The sequence below is a fragment of the Suillus plorans genome (genome assembly GCF_016647745.1).
Source record: "Suillus plorans strain S12 chromosome Unknown HD556scaffold_44, whole genome shotgun sequence".
NCBI classification, from domain to species: domain Eukaryota; kingdom Fungi; phylum Basidiomycota; class Agaricomycetes; order Boletales; family Suillaceae; genus Suillus; species Suillus plorans.
The window spans coordinates 276683-298113 of NW_024537428.1; the positions used below are offsets into that span (position 1 = coordinate 276683).

At 47.3% G+C, this 21431-nt stretch overlaps 5 protein-coding genes across 5 annotated transcripts; 4 read left to right on the forward strand and 1 right to left on the reverse strand.

Annotated features, from left to right (window-relative positions):
- Nucleotides 1-1285: 1285 nt before the first annotated feature.
- HD556DRAFT_1486695 (uncharacterized protein) lies at nt 1286-4311 on the forward strand (the record flags this gene model as incomplete). The annotated part of the gene is made up of 6 exons (XM_041308731.1): nt 1286-1402; nt 1459-1601; nt 1651-1789; nt 1841-1926; nt 1976-3490; nt 3546-4311. 6 exons carry the CDS (start codon nt 1286-1288, stop codon nt 4309-4311), a joined length of 2766 nt encoding a protein of 921 aa, XP_041158116.1.
- A 1610-nt stretch (nt 4312-5921) lies between these two features.
- Nucleotides 5922-7838, forward strand: HD556DRAFT_1241063 (uncharacterized protein; the record flags this gene model as incomplete). Its single annotated transcript, XM_041298161.1, has 2 exons — nt 5922-6779; nt 7269-7838. 2 exons carry the CDS (start codon nt 5922-5924, stop codon nt 7836-7838), a joined length of 1428 nt encoding a protein of 475 aa, XP_041158117.1.
- Nucleotides 7839-10679: 2841 nt separating this feature from the next.
- HD556DRAFT_1486714 (uncharacterized protein) lies at nt 10680-13192 on the forward strand. Its single transcript, XM_041308732.1, has 4 exons — nt 10680-10876; nt 10951-11263; nt 11324-11615; nt 11670-13192. Exons 1-4 carry the CDS (start codon nt 10713-10715, stop codon nt 13166-13168), a joined length of 2268 nt encoding a protein of 755 aa, XP_041158118.1. The 5' UTR covers nt 10680-10712; the 3' UTR covers nt 13169-13192.
- Nucleotides 13193-14964: 1772 nt separating this feature from the next.
- On the forward strand, nt 14965-17420 carry HD556DRAFT_1310102 (uncharacterized protein; the record flags this gene model as incomplete). The annotated part of the gene is made up of 2 exons (XM_041300371.1): nt 14965-15128; nt 15203-17420. The coding sequence occupies 2 exons, from the start codon at nt 14965-14967 to the stop codon at nt 17418-17420; spliced, it is 2382 nt and encodes a 793-aa protein (XP_041158119.1).
- Nucleotides 17421-18325: 905 nt separating this feature from the next.
- On the reverse strand, nt 18326-19358 carry HD556DRAFT_1528573 (uncharacterized protein). Its single transcript, XM_041309383.1, has 4 exons — nt 19292-19358; nt 18887-19233; nt 18467-18835; nt 18326-18408 (listed from the first exon to the last, which is right to left on the reverse strand). The coding sequence occupies exons 2-3, from the start codon at nt 18992-18994 to the stop codon at nt 18536-18538; spliced, it is 408 nt and encodes a 135-aa protein (XP_041158120.1). The 5' UTR covers nt 18995-19233; nt 19292-19358; the 3' UTR covers nt 18326-18408; nt 18467-18535.
- Between the last annotated feature and the right edge of the window lie 2073 nt (nt 19359-21431).

Here is a 21431-nt window from a genome sequence, read left to right on the forward strand (position 1 = left end):
GAGCCCGGCCATTGAAACTTGCTGGGGTGGTGATGGTAACTGCTGGGGGGCTGACAGCCCCATGTTCTTCTGCATCTCACGAACTACAGTGACAAGATCCTTCATACTTTCCGCGCCTTCCTGCTGAACTTTCAGCGTTGCAGATGGAGGACGACTCCGTTTCGAGTGACTGGAGCCTGCAGCGCTTTCAGGAGAGAGTGCGCTATATTTGCGCTTTGCTCCACTAGTATCGCTGACACTTGTCCATGCTCCCACTGAGGAGCCAGCAGAGTGAGAAAGATAGGTGGATGGGACAGATGGTGAGATGGATTCCGGATCCATACCCTGACTTGAATTTGCACTGGCCAGTAAGCCTGTGTCTGGAGTGCGCATGGTGGTGAAATTACGGTTAGGGGTCTGGGGGACGATAAAGCCAGTGGTAGTAGATGTGGTGGGACTTGGTGTGGGATTCAAGTTGAGGGCGGCACTAGTACTGGTGGAATGGGGTCGGAAGACGTATTTGCCTTTCCCCTGACTAGAAACCAGCTGCTCCATAAGGGCGAGGTGGGAGAATCCTTTGTTCCTGAAGGGCTTTGCGGTGGGATGGTGCTGCCAAAAGAGATGACATTGAGTACATGTATTAGAGCTCCTTTGTACGATACTCACCTTGATGTATCTGACCCAGACGTCATCATCTTTCAATGCAATACCTGCCCCATTTTCATCACTCCATGTGAATCCCGATGTATTCTTGATATCAACTACAGCATTATACAATGTTTTCAACTAGAAAGATATTGCACTGATGTTAGTGCCAGCGCCGATAAGAAATTTGAGTTCTTTTATGTAAACATACCGATGTCCATTTGTTCTTGCACACTGTCCCAGTCTTTACTGCACCCCTTTGATCAGGGAATTTCTTCTTCAGATCTTCTGCTGCTGCATTGAAAGCAGGTGCCTTGAAGCCACCATCACCTGAGGAAGAAAGAGCGCCCAGAAGAGACTCAAGCAATGCTGTTTCCTCCTCCTTTGTCCAGATCGCAGCAGCCTTGCAGGATGTGCCAGTCCCCTCAGCTTTCTTATCAGCAGGACCTTGAGACCGAAGGGAGCGTGTAGAACCAGTACCAGACTTATCAGACATTGTGATGGAATTAGTGTGCCACTCGACACGGTGAACCCGAGGTTCACAGCTGGCTTACGTGTAGTGTCACATGATGGTCGAATTTTGAATTGAATTATAATATTCGCTGTCCAAACAGGACCTAAACAACCCTCTTCTGAAATTCAGGAGTCCCAGGCCGAAAATATGAACCAACTGCTGAATGTCACTATAGCAGGCATCAACGCCGTACAAACCATCGTACCTAGTGACCTGGCGAAGGGTATACTCGGAACAGTCGCCAATATCCTGATGGTTGTGCAGGTGCGTCGGTGTCACTCTCTTGAAAATGAGGTTAAAACATCCTCACGTCCATATAGTCAGTGATCAAGAACAAATCCGATTTCCGGGCGATAGTCAATAAATGTAAGACCATCGGGGAAATCCTCGAGAGGGTGACCAAAGACACTACCAACGACAATCTGCCAAGATATTTGGTCCATGCTTTATTGATGCTTAATTCGTAAGCAAACCCAATTCTACTGTCATTAGAAACTGACAACGCTAAGCAGGTCAGTTAACAATATCAATAATAAGGTGGTCTCAAGGAAGGAGCAAGGATTGTTGAAAAGGTTCTTCTCTGCCACGATTGATCGCGACCAGATTGCTAGTTGGGAAAAGGACATAGGCAGTGCCCTCGAACTCTTCAATGTACGTCTCTGTGACTCAACCTGAACTTCTACTGCTGAATGACATCTCAAGACTGAATCGATTGCTGGCATTGCCATGAAGGTGGAAAGGCTTACTTTGGGACTCGACGGCAATACAACTAGTGCCAATGTTCTAAAGTAAGTTGTTATTTTCTGCGGGTTGTGGATATCCTCTAAACGCAGTCAGGTATCACTCAATAGAGCCTCCATCACGACCTTCCATGTTTTATGGCCGCGATGATCTCGTGGCAGAGTTGACAACCCTCGTTGCCAACGGTGAACACATTGCATTGATCGGTCCGGGAGGCATGGGAAAGAGTTCTCTTGCCAAAGCCATCCTTCACGAGCCACTTATCATCAAAAAATTTGCTGATCGGCGCTTCTTTGCGGCTTATGATGATCTAGATCCTTCAACTATCACATTCGAAACTTTCATGACTCATTTCGCGGGAGCCCTTGGCATAGAGATCACCGGGGCTGATCCTTTACGCCCAATATCTACCTTTCTTCATTCCACTAGCGCCCTTGTCGTCCTCGATAATGCCGAGACCTTTGAAGAGGCAAGTACGTCGTCAGCGCTCGAAAAAATACCACCAGCAATCGCGAAGATTGCAGACATCCGTGGCGTCGTCCTGATCCTCACGTCACGCAGTCGAAGGAACGCAACAGATGTATTGTGGAGAACGATGGACATTCCGCCATTGGACTTGAGTTCTGCAGAAAGAGTGTTCTTTCAAACTTATCCTCGCGCCCGTTGCAGTGATGCCGAGGAAGAAATAAAGGACCTGCTCAGGGAGTTGGATTTTCACCCCCTTTCCATTAATTTGCTCACACACACTGCGCGGCATAATGACTGGTCTCTAGCCACACTACTGAAGAGATGGAACGATAGGCACAGTGCCGTGCTCAACCCCGGCAAGGGAAAACTGCAAAGCTTGCCAGACACCATGCAGTTATCACTCGACTCACCATCCATCCAGGGTCTTGGCGAGGATGGTCGTCGTACTTTAGCCATGATTGCCTTCTTACCCCAGGGTCTCAACGACAACCTGGCTGGCGATTTGTTGCCATCGCTCCAAGAAGTCGACACTATATGCGATGTTCTACGCAGGCAATCTCTTGTTTATCATCAAGACAACTTCATCAAAGTACTTGCGCCCATTCGACATTATGTGCAAGATTCGTTGCCACTACCTGACTCCACACGTTTGCGAGAGATACGCACCTTCTACTATCGCACTGTCCAGCAGTGTTCGAAAGAACAAGACGGTCATGCTAATGTCATTATCTCGGATCACTTCAACATTGAGCGTGTCATTGCTTTCGACCTCACCCATATCCCTGAAGAGACTTATCGCGCTTGCTCAAAATTTTTGTTGTGCTTGAGGTGGCATCTTCCTCGCCCAACTACCCTAACCCCCACTATTTTGGACGTCGTCGAGAACTCCTCCACGTATGAGCTCAAAGCAGACTGCTTGTGGAATCTCGGCTACCTCTACTCCACTCTCTCCCAGCTCACAGACGCAATGAAGATTTCCAAAGCTGCTGAGGCACTCTATCTTGCCACCGGCAACCACGAAATGGTGGCCCAATGCGTTACCAGTTGTGCAGACAGATACAGATGTCAAGGCCGCTTCATTCAATCCCAACAGCTTTTAGAGGGCTTTCAACGCTCCGAGTCGTGGGAGTATCTCGATTCTCAGTGAACCAACGAAAGACCAAGTTTGGTATTTCTTGGATGATGCTCGGATGCACAGATTCACAGCACCTGCGGATGAATTATTTGTGAAGTCCTCGGACTCGAAAGATCACTTCTATGGCTTGCAGTCCAAGATTCGGCACTGGCAGGCCAAACTTTACTATGGGGGAGACATTGTCCAGGTGAACGAGCACTTAGAAAACCTTCTCCTACAATGCACATGTACTCGAGTCTGCTTCGCCCGCCGCGAGGCACTCATGGGGCTTTCAGAGGTGGCATTTTGCGAAGGCAGGCTATCCAAAGCCATGGATATCCTACAACAAATCATGGAGATGTCCGAGGGAGAACGTTCGGACAATGTCTTGTGGTATACTGTGTTGAAGGCCATTGTTGCAAGCAAGCAGGGGGATCATGTCCTTGTGAGGGAGCTCATCTACCAAGCCCCAGAATCCTCCCAATTCTTCGAGCTGCGCAGTGCATTCGTATCTCTCCACAGATCTTATGGCGCGGCATGGATCGAGCTCACTGCGGGCGCATACGACAAGGCCGAGTCCCATTTCATAGCTGCCATTGAAGGTTGTGATATCCAAGGACATCTTAGTTTCAAGGCGTATAGCAAACGGGGACTGGGGGAGATTGCCTTTGTGTGTGGTGACTTCGCGTTGGCTGCACGATACTTCACAGAAACACGGCCTTTGTGCACTGAGATGGGAGTGCCTGAGCGATATTTGTACAGCTGCGACCTGTTCTCTGTTCTGCCAGACAGATTTTGTGGATGGACGTTATTTTTAGAGGGTCAGTCACCATTTGCAAACATTATGTAGATCATATATAATAACAGCCTGTCATTGCATCTCGGACGATTGTACGAGTCGTTTCATCATGATATAGTATCTATGTGACGAGACGAACGCGGGAGAGGAGTGAAGCGAAACGCATGGAACTTCAAGTGTGTGCTGAGATTGCTATGACACGCTGTGATAAGTATGATACATAGAGAACGCGTCTGTTCTTCCTATCATCACATATCTCATTTCCACTTTTGTATGGTAGTGCGCGAGCTGGATCTGCGACATCTCCTCAGATCAAAGGTTTATGAAAAAAGATGACAAAAACTCATGATAGGTAATTGCTAGTCTCCCATAAGCTAGATCAATAGAGAAAAATAGTCGAAAGGCGATAACTACGTACAATTAATTGATCTCATCTTCTCCGACTGTGAGCTCAATCTCGCACGCGTCATGTAGGTGCCATCCCATGAATCGCATCAGCTCGTCTGCACCTTTAAGTCGACGATCCTCCAGCCTAAACGGGCACGTAGTTTCGTAAAATGAATTGCCCAGGTTCATATTTGCAATGTTGGTTCACCACTGCAAATGTTTGGGAAAGGTTCAGGATATTGACCTTGCGTTGAACCTAGGAGTCCGGTCGATCGGTGTAGCGTTTGAGTGGGACGGAATAATTCACGTTCGTCGGAACTCGGGACCTTTGCAACTCTGGCAGCGATATGGAGGTGGCGGAAAAATAGGCAAAGCACATATGGCTATCAGATTACCCATGAGAACAAACTCAGTTAATGGTATGAGAGTTCAGAATACGAATGGATTCTCAAAGTTCAAGTTGCAAGAGATTGTGCTACTCAGCGAACGAAGCTTTGAAGATCGTAGTGAGGAATGTGTTGTTCAAGTTGAAATTGCTGTCACAACTCGATGTGACATGCGCGTCTAGTAGCATCACATGATGTGACGAAATACTTTATTGTGCTTTGTCATTTTGCTTACCGCCGGTGTGTTAGGGAGTCGATTTCGGGCCAGCCAATGCTATTAATGTCATTAATATCAACTTCGTCAACTAATATGTCACAACCTCAGCCATTCTGGGGAGAGTGGGTTCCCACCGGGGCTCAACGCTCAGCGCTTAGTTCTTAGATTCGTTGAGCTCCACAGAATGACACGATGTCTACAACAAACCAGAGCAGGAGAAGCTCAGACGACAGACGGCCCTCCGAGTGTGCGTGCACCTACGACACAATACCAACATTTCATTCCACGGTTCATATTGCGAAGATTTGAAGTCAGACCTGTGAAGTGCGTTTTCAGAGTCCTCTGCGTATAGACACTAGACCAGAGCACTGAATGATATTCTTTGCAGGTCCAAAACAGAACGACGAAAAGAATTTCAACACACCGGTGTTCACTACTATGATGTTGCTACAGGTAGTCTTGACATTCGTCCTATTGGAAAGGTTTACGGCCTAGAGAATGCCTACCAGGACGTCCGCAACACTGATGATATCAACGAACTAGAGAAGAAATTAGCTGTCCTCGAAGGTCATGCAGCCTGCATTATCAAGCACTTGCATGAAGCACTTTCTCAGGGTACTTTGACTCTGAAGCGGAGGCCGCTAGAGGACCTGCGGAAGTTCCTATTTATCATGCATTATCGCAATGTATCATGCTCGGACATATACTTTCAAGCGGATCACCCGGATAACGCAAGGAGCCGTCAGTGGATTGAGTCCTTCATGCAGGCGAAGGGTCTTCATTCTGCTGCCGAGATATGGCTATACTTTCTCAGATACTATCTGGATACATCTCATTCAAACATCATGCGAGATGCTGCAGAACTCGTAGAGAAGTACGGCGAAGGTGGTCTTCAAAAAATGATGATTGAATCGCATATCCCACCTGATCTCGAACACTTCCCAGCTTACACTTACTACGTTCAGGCGAATAGCTACTTTCTCAGTATCTGGGAAGCTGCAGAGGGAGAAGAATTCATCATCACATCCCACGCATTTGGTCTGTGGGAAGGTTTGGGATATGGTTGCCCCGGCCTACACTGCATATTCATAGTCAGTCCTCGCATTGCTATCGTCCTGCGTCATGTGCTATCGCGTCCAGAATTGAAAGAAGACGTGAAGCCGGGTACCTTCGTGAGCTCCTTGCTCGACGTGAATCCAGCACCACCAACTCCAATTTACACCTGTGGAGAACACGGTACACATATCGACCAAGTAAATTTCCAATCTGCGATGTCACTTGCACGTTACAGATCCTCCAAGAAAGGGGAGCATGACAGTTTTGTGTTCAAGATCACAAAGCTGTCACGATCCCAAACTTTGGAATTCAATTGCGTTCTATTGGTGAACGTGACGAAGACAGGCTCCTTGACCTTCCTGTCAAGGGGGAGTATGCTCCGCATTGCGTTCCGGAGTTTGCCGGCCAATATCCATGCGAGCGAGCTGCTTATTCCGCTCATCGCGCGATTAATGGATATCACGGAGACAGAAGTGTCGCCTCTTCGCCCACCTTCACAGTCGCCAGCAGCTGTCCTCGACCAGGACGTTGACGCACTTACACACGTTGATGTAGTGCATGTGCTTCTAATGCAGATATGCACAGATATCAAGCGATTTGAAACGGCATACGACAGGGCCCATCTAGTCTTCAGAATCATGGAGAAATCAAAGCCCACTCCATTCGCACACGAAATCAGCTGAGAAGTCGAGAAGGCTTTCAGGGTCTGCAAAGATTCGGAGGATGAAATACCTATCGGAGAGGGCGTCAGTTTCGCTCCCTTACTCTCTTCAATTTCCAACGAGTCGTCTTCTCAACTCTTCCAATTCATGATACCTTGCATGAGCAAACTGGGCGCAGTGATGTCTGGAGGTAAAAGGATTTTGGAAGAGCTCCAAGATGAAGTCACGGTAGTGTGCTTTCTTGCACGTGCGTCGAGCAGCCCAGCAGTGTGGCATGCACTCTCGTGTATCAGCTCACAGGCCCCTGAAATCTTGTCAAAACTGTTCAAGGAAGGCACTCCAGGAGGAGATGCATCTACTGTGGGCTTCGCGCGGTTTGTGTACCGCCAGCGGGCTTCGCAATCATTTTTCTCTTCCGAGTTCCACCTGGCATATTCGTTACGAGCCATGTGCGCAATGTCTGGGCCAACCACTAATTTTGTTAGTCGGAGCTACTACCAGTTAACGGCTTCTATAATACAATGTCTCGGTCGCACAATGCTGGGACCCCTGCCGGAGCCATATGCTTCGCAGCCGCGCAAGAGGCCCAAGGCTCGGCTTGTCTACAAAATCCCAGAAGAACATTCAGACTTACTTTTTTCGAATATGAAGATGATACTGCGGCATTCGCTCCCGGGATATGTGCCGTCGCCAGGAGGGAACACTCCAGAACAGACCCTCATGAGGTGGATAGATGAGATGGCCATCGTCGGTTGTCTTGTGTGGTTGGGGAAGCACAGGAGGAATTATTTGGACTTCATTTTGGATGGGTTTCTGCAGGGTACGAAATTCAAGCTGTTTGAAGATGAAGAAGTCACTGGGAGTACCTAGATCGACTTGTTCGAATTGATCTTCTATATAGTGTTCAAGATCACTTACTGAGACGCATCAGCTGTATATATTTATGTGAATAGAATGAGGATTGATTAAGCAGTGATAATTGCAGAAACTTGAAGGCTTCGCATGGCAGCTAAAGCTTGACGATTACACTGGCAGTGAGTCCATGGCGTGGACTGTCACGGTGATTCTGTGAAATCAAAAGTTATTCAATGTCCGTCTGACTCAGACTCATGCGGCGCGTTGAAACTGTTGTCTCTACGGTAGTAGACCCACCAGTTGTATACGTACAATTGTACTACATCATTAGCTCGCAACCTTCCACACCACAACTATCATGATATTCCTTCCTCGAGATGTCCTCCTCCGATGTCACCATCAGCACCTGTTAACAAAAAGGCTGACGCTTCCAGGACCATTTGAATGAACCTTGACAGCAGTTTCAAAATAACCGCTATGAAGGAAAGGCTCCACTACATGATGATTTGATTGAGACGAGAATAAACGCTAGTATGTAGTATCATCCCCTGCAATTTCCCCAACCGTAACGAGTAGCTTGGCTCTCGAGGCGACGCTTCCACCCACTCGGACCCATGCGCTGGAATAGTCAGGCAAACGACTGAAGGTAACTTAGGGAAGAAGGTGCGTATTCAGGAATCATATTGTGTGTTTCTGACTCTGGCCCAGAATGATTCAAACGTCGAGCAACTCTCACTGTAGCCCTCACTTGAAATAACTAGTAAGTCTTTCAACCATCAAATTTGAAGTTTTCGTAACTCGTAGGAGCACTTCAAGTTTGGCATAAAGTTTGCTGACGCTCCGAGATCCTGCCCACAAAATATTCACCCTTCTTCATTTCGCTAGTGCCCTTGTTGGAGTCCTCAGTGACAGATGCTTTGAAGAGGTCAGTAGACTTATGTTGCCGTAGCACGGGAGTGCCTCCCCACTGTAACATTTGATCATGCTCTCAAGTTCAGGTAGTCGGAGAGATTTGAAGGACGGGCACTAATTTTCGAAGGTCAGTCACCCTCTGCGAATCCGAACTCTTGATATGCGGAAGTCTGATACATGCCGAGCAGGTAGGTCCGATATTCGTGTCATGACATGTACACGAACTAGAGATCTATGTGCAAGTGCCAAGAGGTGCCGAAATTGACATTGACCTGAAATGTACGAATCACTTTACACACTGCCACACTGACTCTCACAGTTTAGCTTGGCCACCATCAGCATTATATCCTTTCATGTGGGGATGTTTGTTGCTGCTCTTGTTGACTCGACGCTCTAACAGGGATGGATCATATGCAGGGCGCGTGTGGGCAGACGTTGCCCTCTCTCAGACTGATTTTGTTGTATAGAAGTGTCATGATATATTGTGCTATGCCATGTAGACATTTGTACGGATCATATTAGGGTGGCTATACAGCGAATACACAATGTGGCAAGACTCAGTTCCTGAGCTTGAACATTTGCCAGATATATCGCCTCATTCAAAATAACGAGACCAGATTTCGATTGCGTGAAGATCATCTGAGCCGAAGTACTGTAAAGACATAGCTTCCTGATGAGTGTTTCTTCGGTGTTCCAGATGTGGGTACCCTCATCGCAACCTGAATAGATATTTCTCGTGGCATCAAACTGAATGCCATTGGGAATACCGGAATCAGAGGCGTTTTGCCTCAGAACCTCATTGCAATCATGATTGATGTAAGAAACTCACACCATAGACAAAAGAGTCTGATTCGTTGCGAGGAAGCCTCTAAAAACACCAATGTCGATGCTGATATGACATTGTCACTCTATCCTTGGATCAAAAGGCAATCCAAGGACAAAACACTTACACAAATGCACATCTGCCGTCGCGGGTGAACGTGATACCATTCGGATGCACAAACTGATCAGCAACAACTCTGACCTGCCCAGTGGACGGATAAAAGCAATATACTTGTGATGGTACCATAGAAAACATTGTAAACATCATTTTGCTACAATCAATTCACGTTGGATCAATGAAGAACATGATGTTCATGCCAGGGAGAAATATGGCATCATTGATCGAGTTAAAGCGTCTGCCTAATAAGCTGTCTAGAATAACAGTGACATGGTAGGGAGGGCTATGATTGATGCATACAACCGAACGAGGAAGCAAAGCGCGACCCAAAGTGATGGTCTCTTTGGTATGAACCTGTGCCCCCATTTACCATTTGGAAATGTCCGGAAGGTTGAGCTGAAAGTTAAGACTGCATTGAGGTCTGGTGCTTTGTGAGCAAAAGCAAAGCTAGTATCCGAAGCAATTGAGGGAATGGTGGCAGATGATCCGGTAACATAGAGGAACGAAGGGTTTGGGAAGACCGGCTCTGACAGGGACGTCCTCGATTTCGACAAGGCCTGGCATTTTGTGGAAGGGGTAGATACCTTGCCAATGAGAGCAGCACGCATGAACGACGATATCTTATCATTGAAAAGAAATACCTGCAGTTGGAGGCCACCTCCTTGTGTAAAGCTCTTCTACTACTATCGTTGCACAGGAGCTTCTAGTAAACGTTTACATAAAAGCTGGTTGAACTTTCAGAGACGAAATGGCGGAGTTTGAGTACCGGTTAACTCTGACTTTCGTGAGCACCACTTATAATAACCTCGCCTGATACCGGGACTATGACCTACTACGACTTTCACGATCTTGAATGGCCTCGTCTGTGACATATGGATACCCAGTAGTCACTGGTTAAAACGAAGTTTGAATTTGAACTTCATCAATCACGTAACTTAATAAGGTATACCCTTTAACGACAACCCCGCCCGCCTCACCGATATGGCATGTTCGTTGCAAGTTAGCGCTCAGTTCTTAAATTCGTTGAACTCTACAGAATGACACGACATCGCAGGAATACGCCAAAACAACAAGCCAGAACAGAGCTTGCAGGAGAAGCTCAGAAGACAGATGGCTCTCCGAGTTCGTGTGCACCTATGACACAATACCAACATTTCATTCCACGGTTCATATTACGAAGATTCCAAGTCGGACCAGTGAAGTGTGTTTTCAGAGTCCTCTTGAGCACTCTGCGTGTAGACACTACATCAGGATGCTGAATTATGTTCTTTGCAGGTCCAAAACAGAACGACAAAAAGAATTTCGACACACCGGTGTTGATCCTGAATACGTCCACTACTATGATATCGCCACGGGTAGCCTTGACATTCGTCCTGTTGGAAAGGTTTACGGCGTACCAGATTTCTACCAGGACGTCCGAAACACTTATAATATCAACGAACTAGAGGGAAAATTGGCGGACCTCGAACGTCATGCGGCTTCCATTATCATGGACTTACATGAAGCGCTTCCTCAGGGCACTTTTACTCTGAAGCGGCGGCCGCTAGAGCTACTGCGGAAGTTCTTGTTTATCATGCACTATCGCAAGGTATCGTGCTCCAATGCCTACTTTTAAGCGGATCACCCGGAGAACGCAGGGGCCCGTCAGTGGATTGAATCTTTCATGAAAGCGAAGGGTATTCAATCCGCTGTCGAGTGTTGGCTATACGTTCTCAGATACTACCTGGACACATCGCATTCAGATATCATGCGAGATGCTGCAGAACTCGTAGAGAAGTACGGCGAAGAAGGTCTTCTAAAGATGATTACTGAATCGCATATCCCACCTGATCTCGAACACTTCCCAGCTCACACTTACCACATTCACGCAGACAACTACTTCTTCAGTATCTGGGAAGCTGCGGAAGGGGAAGAATTCATCCTCACGCACAATGCATTTGGTTTATGAGAAGGCTTGATGGGCGGCTGCCCTGGCCTGCACCGCATATTCGTAGTCAGCCCTCGCATTGCTATCGTCCTGCGGCATGTGGTATTGCGTCCAGGGATGAAAGAATGCATAAAACCAGATTTGTTTGTGAGCTCCTTGCTCCACGTGAATACAGCACCATCAACTCCAATTTACGCCAGCGGAGAACGCGGTACACACATCGACCACGTAAATTTCCAATCTGCGATGTCACTCGCACGTTACAGATCCTCTCAGGAAGGGGCAAATGACAGTTTCGTGTTCAAGATTACAAAACTATCGCGACCCCAGACATTGGAGCTCAATTCTGTTCTATTAGTCAACGTGACGAAGACAGGCTCTTTGACCTTCCTATCAAGGAGGAGTATGCTCCGCACTGTGCGTGCGTTCCGGAGTTTGCCAGTCAATTTCCTTGCGAGTCAGTTGCTCGTTCCGCTCATTGGACGACTGACAGATACCATGGAGACAGAAGTGTCGGCTCTTCACCCACCATCACAGTCGCCAGCGGCTGTCCTCGACCAGGACGTTGACGCACTCACACTCGTTGATGTAGTGCTCTATGTGCTTCTAATGCAGATATGCACGGGTATCAGGCAGTTCGAAACGGCATACGACAGGGCACATCTAGTCTTCAGAATCATGGAGAAATCAAAGCCCACTTTATTCGCAGACGAAATCAGCCGAGAAGTCGAGAAGGCTTTCAAGGTCTGCAAAGATTTGGAGGATGAGATGCCTGTCGGAGAGGGCGTCAGTTTCACCCCCCTACTCTCTTCGATTTCCAACGAGTCGTCTTCTCAGCTCTTCCAATTCATGATACCTTGCATGAGCAGACTGGGCGCAGTGATGTCTGGAGGTGAAGGGATTTTAGAAGAGCTCCAAGATGAAGTCATGGTAGTGTGCTTTCTTGCACGTGCGTCGAGCAGCCCAGCAGTGTGGCATGCACTCTCGTGTATCAGCCAACAAGCCCCAAAAATCTTGCCAAGGCTATTCAAGAAAGACACCCCAACAGATAGATCTGTTATGGATTTCACGCGGTTTATGCACGAGCACGCTTCACCATCAATTTTCTCTTCTGGTTTTCATACGGCATATGCATTACGAGGAATATGCGGCATGTTTGGGCCAACCACCAACCCCATCAGTGAGAGCTATTACCGATTTATGGCAACTATAATCCAATGTTTTGGTCGCGGAACGCTGGGATCCCTGCCAGAACCGTACTCTTCGCAGCCGCGCGAGAGGCCCAAGGCCCGGCTCCTGTACAAGATGTCAGAAGAGCATTCAGAGTTACTTTTCTCGAATATGAAGATGATACTGCGGGAAGCGCTCCCTGGATTTGAGCCTTCGCTAGGAGGGAGTTCTCTGGGTCAAACCCTCAGAAAGTGGATAGACGAGATGGCCATCGTCGGTTGTCTTGCGTGGTTGGGAAAGCACAGGAGGAATTTTTTGGACTACATTTTGGATGGGTTTCCACAGGGTATGAATTTCAAGTTGTTTGAAGATGAAGAAGCCACTGGGAGTACCTAAATCGACTTGTTCGAATTGATCTTCTATGTAAAGCGTTCAAGATCACTTACTGAGACGCATCAGCTGTACATATCTTTGTGAATCAAATGCCAGTGAGAGCAGTGATAATTGGAACTTTCATGTCAGCGGAAGTATCAAAAGAATTGGACGACATTCTATTATCACATATTGCTCCGCTTCAGAAGCTCCTTGACAGTGCGGACTTGAACCAATATAGTGCGGAGGCATACCTGTAATAGACTACATCTTGCGATCGAAGAAGAAGCCAGATGGTGTGGGTGCATACACATACCGTTTTGTGGTGACATCTCATCTCATGAGTATGCCAAAATTGCATGTTGGTTCTCGGAGAATGTTCCTGGTGCTTCTGGTCAAATCAAAAAATGGCTTGGTGGCATGCCTTTGGTGCGTGCTTTCATTCTCGTTGTTGCTCATTGAAAGGCCAGTGATTTCGAAAAAATGCATCAAAGCTCGAAACGAAGAATCCATGGAACGATAGCATGCTATTGAAGATCGCTTGGGCTGATCTCATGATAAGCTATCCTACCAACAGCTTCGTAGCTGACATCGACCTCGAGTGTCTGACCGCAAGGATGTTTGAAGATTCCCTTGTTTTGCACACCACTCTCGCTCACTCACTCATTTTTACCGCCCCCCCCCCTTTCCACTCCCAGATTTATGATCACTATCGCATTGTAATACTCGCTTCATTATTAGTACACATCGACATATTAATATTTATTCGCTATTAATACCAGTTTCATATACCATATGTACATGTACGGCGGGATCTATCGGACATTGGTTGGCGTGTTGAATGGCATCTTCAAGGCCAGCGAGCGCAAATTTCACGTACTCGTACACTCGCTGTACAAGTCTGTCTAGTGAGTTCTATCTTTTTCGACACTTGTCATTGTCTGATTCCATCGTGTTGTAGTGGGTCGAAGCGCAAGACTGAAGAACCTAGCGCAGCCGATAGTCTCATGTTCCTCGATATTGATGGTATGGCGGAGGATTGATACTGGTCACACGTTGTATTGTCTAGATTTCAGATCCAATGGTACTCATTTGATAGCATTGGACAAATTTTAACTGCCTGAAAATCATGTTCTGCTTGACGCAAATTCTGTTCTGATTCGCGAAAAGTGAGATCCAATTGTCGAAAATTCTCAAGGGACTAAAATAATGGATCGAATGTTCAAATCCATCGAATTCTCGCAGATTCACGCAAGTTGTATCATATTTCATCCGATTTGAGAAGGACGTTTTTCCTGATGATGAAATCCATTCATGATTCAGCCCATGTGTCGCATTTCCCGTCCACCTAACGCCAAACTCACCAGCGTTCGAACCGAGCTAATTCTCGGTCCCAGCGCAACCACAGTGCTGTATGTATGATCTGATCGCATTTCACAAGAGATAATTAAGCTTGACTCACATAAGCTCAGGTAGGGTTCTCAAGGGGAGATCACATGACGATGGCTGCGATGGCTAACATCCTGTAATTGTGTAATTATTTGTCCGACTGGGCTGGCGGTTAACTCTGACTTTCGTGAGCACCACTATAACTTTGCCTGATACTGACCTACTTTGACTTTCATGATCTTGAATTGCCTCGTCTGTGACATATATGATATGGATACCCGGTAGTCACTGGTTAAAACGAAGTTTGAATTGAACTTCATCAATCACGTAACTTAATAAGGTATACCCTTTAACGACCCACGCCACCACATGGACATGGTGTGTTCATCGCAAGTTAGCGCTCAGTCCTTAGACTTGTTGAACTCTACAGAATGACACGACGTCGCAGGAATACACCAAAACAACAAGCCAGAACAGAGCTTGCAGGAGAAGCTCAGAAGACAGATGGCTCTCCGAGTTCGTGTGCACCTATGACACAATACCAACATTTCATTCCACGGTTCATATTACGAAGATTCCAAGTCGGACCAGTGAAGTGCGTTTTCAGAGTCCTCTTGAGCACTCTGCGTGTAGACACTAGACCAGAATGCTGAGTTATGTTCTTTGCAGGTCCAAAACAAAACGACAAAAAGAATTTCGACACACCGGTGTTGATCCTGAATACGTCCACTACTATGATATCGCCACAGGAAGCCTCGACATTCGTCCTATTGGAAAGGTGTACGGCGTACCGAATGTCTACCAGGACGTCCGAAACACCCTTAATATCAACGAACTAGAGGAGAAATTAGCGGACCTCGAACGTCATGCAGCCTCCATTATCAAGGACTTGCATGAAGCGCTTCCTCAGGGTACTTTCACTCTGAAGCGGAGGTCGCTAGAGCTCCTGCGGAAGTTCCTGTTTATCATGCATTATCGCAATGTATCATATTCCGGCACTTACTTTCAAGTGGATCACCCAGAGAACGCAGGAGGCCATCAGTGGATCGAGTCCTTCATGAAGGCGAAGGGTATTCATTCTGCTGTCGAGATATGGCTACACTTCCTCAAATACTACCTGGATTCGTCTCATTCAGACATCATGCGAGATGCTGCAGAACTTGTAGAGAAGTATGGTGAAGAAGGTCTTCAAAAAATGATGATGGAATCGCATATCCCACCTGATCTCGAACACTTCCCAGCTTACACTTACCACACTCACGCGAACAACTACTTCTTCAGTATCTGGGAAGCAGCGGAAGGGGAAGAATTTATCCTCACACACAACGCATTTGGCTTGTGGGAAGGTTTGGCAGATGGCCACCCCGACTTGCACCGCATATTCATAGTTAGCCCTCGCGTTGCTCTCATCCTGCGTAACATCGTATTGCGTCCAGAGATGAAAGCATACGTAAAGCGGATTTCGTTCGTGAGCTCCTTGCTCAATGTGAATCCAGCACCACCAACTCCAAGTTACGTCAGTGGAAAAGACGGTACACACATCGGCCATGCAGATTGGAATTCTGCAACGTCACTTGCACGTTACAGATCCTCCCAGGAAGGGGCGAATGACAGTTTTTTGTTCAAGATCACAAAACTGTCGCGACCCCAAACATTGGAGCTCAATTCCGTCCTATTAGTCAACGTGAGGAAGACGGGCTCTTTGACCTTCCTGTCAAGGAGGAGTATGCTCCGCACTGCGCGTGCGTTCCGGAGTTTGCCAGCCAATTTCCATGCGAGCGAGCTGCTTGTTCCGCTCATTGCACGATTAACGGATACCATGGAGACAGAAGTGTCGGCTCTTCGCCCACCATCACAGTCGCCAGCGGCTGTCCTCGGCCAGGACGTTGACGCACTCACACTCGTTGATGTAGTGCTCTATGTGCTTCTAATGCAGATATGCACGGGTATCAGGCAGTTCGAAACGGCATACGACAGGGCACATCTAGTCTTCAGAATCATGGAGAAATCAAAGCCCACTTCATTCGCAGACGAAATCAGCCGAGAAGTCGAGAAGGCTTTCAAGGTCTGCAAAGATTCGGAGGATGAAATGCCTGTCGGAGAGGGCGTCAGTTTCGCCCCCCTACTCTCTTCGATTTCCAACGAGTCGTCTTCTCAGCTCTTCCAATTCATGATACCTTGCATGAGCAGACTGGGCGCAGTGATGTCTGGAGGTGAAGGGATTTTAGAAGAGCTCCAAGATGAAGTCACGGTAGTGTGCTTTCTTGCACGTGCATCGACCAGCCCAGCAGTGTGGCATGCACTCTCGTGTACCAGCCCACAGGCCCCTGAAATCTTGCCAAGGCTATTCAAGAAAGGCACTCCAAGAGATGGAACTGTTGTGAACGTCACTCGGTTTATGCATGAGCGCGTTGCATCATCTGGTTTCTCTTCTGGTTTTCATATGGCATATTCATTACGAGGAATATGCGGCATGGCTGGGCCAACCACCAATCCCGTCAGTCAGAACTATTACCGGTTAACGGCATCTATAATTCAATGTCTTGGTCGCATGACGCTGGGGTCCCTACGAGAACCATACTCTTCGCAGCCGCGCGAGAGGCCTAAGGCCCGGCTCCTGTTTAAGATGTCAGAAGAGCATTCAGAGTTACTTTTCTCGAATATGAAGATGATACTGCGGAAAGCGCTCCCAGGATATGAGCCTTCGCCAGGAGGGAGTACTCTAGGTCAAACCCTCGGAAAGTGGATAGACGAGATGGCCATCGTCGGTTGTCTTTCGTGGTTGGGAAAGCACAGGAGGAATTTTTTGGACTTCATTTTGGATGGGTTTCCGCAGGGTATGAATTTCAAGTTGTTTGAAGATGAAGAAACCACTGGGAGTACCTAAATCGACTTGTTCGAATTAATCTTCGTTCAAGATCACTTACTGAGACGCATCAGTTGTAGTGGTATTGTACATATCTTTGTGGATCAAATGCCAATGCGGATTCATTAAGCAGTGATAATTGCAGGAACTTGATCAAAGGCTATGTATGGTAGCCAAAGCACGACGATTACACTGGCAGTCCATGACATGCACTGTGAAGCTTATTCAAGGTCCGCTGAGAGTGACCCTATGAGCTCATCTTATATACCCATATGACGATAATTTGAAAATTTGATATAGTAGCTCACATCTTTCCACACCATCATGATGTTCTTTCGCTCATCACCCTCGAGATATCCTCCGACGTCCCCGTGCACCTGTTAACTAACGCTTCCAGGACCACAGGTTAAATGGGTCTTGACAGCGGGAGGTTCAAAATTACCACCACCAAGAAAAGGCTTAGAGTCGGACGCACTACATGATTCGATAGACGAGAATAGAAGCTAGCGTGTCGTTTCCCGTGTAGTTTCCCATCCTCAACGAGTGGCTTGAGTCTTGAGGCGACCCTTTCACCATTCGGACCCGTGTGCTGAAAATATTGGACAAATGGCTGAAGGTAAGAGTGCGCCTATTCAGGAATCATTTCTGACTCCAGCACAGAATGATTCGAACGTCGAGCAACCCTCTTTGCAGCCCTAGCCTGAAACAACTAGTAAGTCCTTCAACCATTAAACCGGTGTTATTATAGCAAATAGTGTAAACGTCATTTTCCTATGATTAACTTACGTTGGATCAGTGAGGAACATGACGTCCGTGACAGGAAAAATTTTGATATCATTGAGCGAGTTAAGTTGTCTAGAATAACAGTGACTTTGTAGGAAGGTCTAGGATCGATGCGTACAATCGGAGGAGAAAGAAAAGCGCGACCCGAAGTGACGAACAAAATATCCCCGTTGTATAGACCTGTGCCCCCGTTTAACATTTGGACAGTGCCCCGCGGAAGGTTCAGCTGAAAGTCAAGACGGGCGAGATCAACAATCTGTGCGTAGTAAGTAAGCCGAACCAACCCATTTGAACTTGTATATTAACATGTCCCGTTGTAGAAGCCAGCGCCATGTCAACTTCTGTCATATTGATCATGCTGAGATGCTGTTCTTGTACCAGCCGTTGTACCCGAGTGCACCGCTATAGTTACTTGTAAGGAAGCCTGCGTTGAGGTCCGGGATGCAGATGGGTGCTTCATGAGCAAAAGCAAAGCTAAGATTCGAAGCGATTGAGCGAATGGTGGTGGATGATCCGGTGTCATTGAGGAACGAAGGGTCAAAGACCTGAATGAATGGGGGTGCAGTGTTGGTGGGGTTAAAGCCAACAGTAGACAAGGTGCGCCATACTGTGTAATTGGGTCCTACAACATTGTACATCAGAGGATTAGCGTACTGCAAAGGGACGTTAGGTACAGCACTGCAGCATCACGATCTTTGACACACCGCTTCAGGAGACACGGTAAGGTTAGAATTACTTGCTGAGACTTTCGCGCACGACACAAGAGCTGAAATTGTGACAGTCAAAATCGCACCCTTTGTTGATGCTGTCATCTTTGATTAAGATGCATCTCCCCTATTTCCAGTTTTCAGAGATAGCCGGTGGTCGGACTGTATTATCAGCTAGATTGTCACAAGTGACAGAGGGTGTACGGCACTGAGTGGGGGCTCAGAAGTCAGCCCTTGTTGCATACAGAATTTTCATTGTTCAACAGAACATGATCGCACGTTTGTCGGCGTTTCACGGATAGCTAATTAAGACAGTCATCCGGGTTAAGGAGAGCTGCCCTAAGCTGTCGCATGACCGTCAGTCGTGTAGATAAGGACGAAGAAGACGCAGAACAACCGTACTTGAAAACATTATTGACACCGACTTCGGAGTACCAAAGGTAGCGGACCACGAACAAAAACTTCCAGCTCCCAGTCCCCCCGAAGTGACGAAATGAGATATGCACAAAAGCGTTCTCTGAACCAATGTGGAGGCGGAAGAATCTGGCAACCCTTGGGCTACCTTGGCTTCAGGGACCGTGTCTTCAGCCACAACTAATTCTGAGTTCTGAGGGTAATCAATCTGCAGAGTCACGACGTTTCATACTTCCTGGTTCATCAGGTGTCGTCTGATGAAAGTAAAACCGTCATGGTTTGTGGTAGACTGGTCGTCGCGCATCATTGTATCCGTACGAGCGAGGGACCACCAATGTTCGTTGCCATAACATGCAAACTCAAAACGAACCGATCAAATCACACCTTGACCACAAGTTCGACCTCGAGTGATCTCCTACCAGTGCAGGAACCTTTCTGTGACACCTGTATGAATATGAAAGATTCTTCCAACGAGTGCGGATTCGTCAGAACATTCAATTTTCCCAGCAGTCAGCACTCACTGGCTCGACCGAACCGCTCACCTCGTTGCAAATAAGGGTGCCAAGCTATACTATAGGGAGGTAGGCAAATGCATGAAGGTCATTCTTGGCCAATAGTGAGATCCAACTCGACAAGTCTTTGACAAATTGTGTACGACCTGACGGAAGTGGCCTGTCGTAACAGTTCGAGAATCGAGATTCCCGTACTATCCGGCCAGATTTTTTCAACTCCCGGAATTAACGATTCCCAGGTGCATTACGTTCACGTTCTTCGCTTGACTCTGGCTTGGAAAGTTCCCAACTTACAGAGACGGTAATCCAATACGAATCAACCCTGCAGGGATTTCCGTCAGCACGAACAACATTACTGCACACTTCTGCACCCTGAGTGCTCAGTGCTGTGTTGTTTTGAAGGATTTCGTCATCAGCAAGGATGGGAACGACATCGATAGCTTGCCAGGATCCTGTCTTATTCCAACTTGGCGGCGGCGACTGTTGTGCAGGAAGTGGCACTGGGGCTCATAGTTTTTCTTGTCTGGTTCAGAATACATGAAAGAAGATTCTGGTAGGAGGACGGATGGACTCGGATTCTGCCGCCGCCGAACTGTTTAGTGCAGCGAACGTGATTAGTTCCTGGTTCAAACAGGTCTGAAGCTTCAAGTTGTAGGTCTGCGCGTACAGTGAGCATGCTATTTTCCATTACACATGTTACGAGCTCAGCGCTGTGGCCTTTCCCTTGTCCTCGGATGGTAATTCTGTTCTTCCTTGTGTGGGCAGGGGATGTTGTGCACAGGGCGCGGAAATGTAACTGGTACCTTGATGACCCTAGAGTTCACACTGACCAGGGTCATTCCATAGTGATCCACCGACTCGCAAGTGGATATCTTGCTCTGTTATTTGCTCACGGCTGCATCGAATCAGATAATTGTTTGCTGGCGGTCTTTTCACACCGGTTGCTCTGGACATGCCCACTCGATAACGATGAATGATATTCTCGTCTAGCTCATCACGACACTGTTCTCCTGGTGCCACCACCTAGTTTCTATCGCTCACAGAAGTCGAGATAATTGCGGTGAATCTTAAGGTGGTATCTTGTTTCTACTCTAGATCTCACATTAATCCAAACGTTCACATTCCTGTATCCAGACATCGTGTTCCCTGATATTTTGCAACCTGCTGGCGATTATGACATACGCATACCACGTACTTGATCACAAAACCGATGATCCTTGTCTTACTCTGCCTCTGGTTGCCCCAACTTCACGACGAGTGACGTCGCCCTAACGCTGCGGTTCACTACCATCGATCTCGGCGCATTCTTCTGCTTCTAACAATCACATCTGAGAAATTTTTGATGGAACGATGTTGTCGGTGGGCAACTGACCAAGTCAGCCTCCACGAACACGTTGCATCATGGAACGGGAGTCGAAACCCGCCTCTGGGAGAATTAGTAATTACTGCCAACCTTCGTATCTCAAGATGGATATGTTTACAAGGGTGAGGGTCTTTTTGACCACAAGACCGGTGATACTGACATAGTAATGCTTCAAAATTTCTTTCGTAGGATCATCTTCCGTTATGGCGATCGCATGAGGGCGAGATAGACGTTAGTTTCTCGATAATAGAGT

Bases quoted from the DNA above. Each gene is read 5' to 3' on its own strand.
- HD556DRAFT_1528573 (XM_041309383.1), bottom strand. From the start codon at position 18,994: ATGACAGCATCAACAAAGGGTGCGATTTTGACTGTCACAATTTCAGCT. The intron at 18,836-18,886 runs GTGTGTCAAAGA...GTCCCTTTGCAG, and splicing joins TTACCGTGTCTCCTGAAGCG to TACGCTAATCCTCTGATGTA.
- HD556DRAFT_1486714 (XM_041308732.1), top strand. From the start codon at position 10,713: ATGACACGACATCGCAGGAATACGCCAAAACAACAAGCCAGAACAGAG. The intron at 10,877-10,950 runs GTGTGTTTTCAG...TGTTCTTTGCAG, and splicing joins TTCCAAGTCGGACCAGTGAA to GTCCAAAACAGAACGACAAA. The intron at 11,616-11,669 runs GTTTATGAGAAG...GCATATTCGTAG, and splicing joins CCTCACGCACAATGCATTTG to TCAGCCCTCGCATTGCTATC.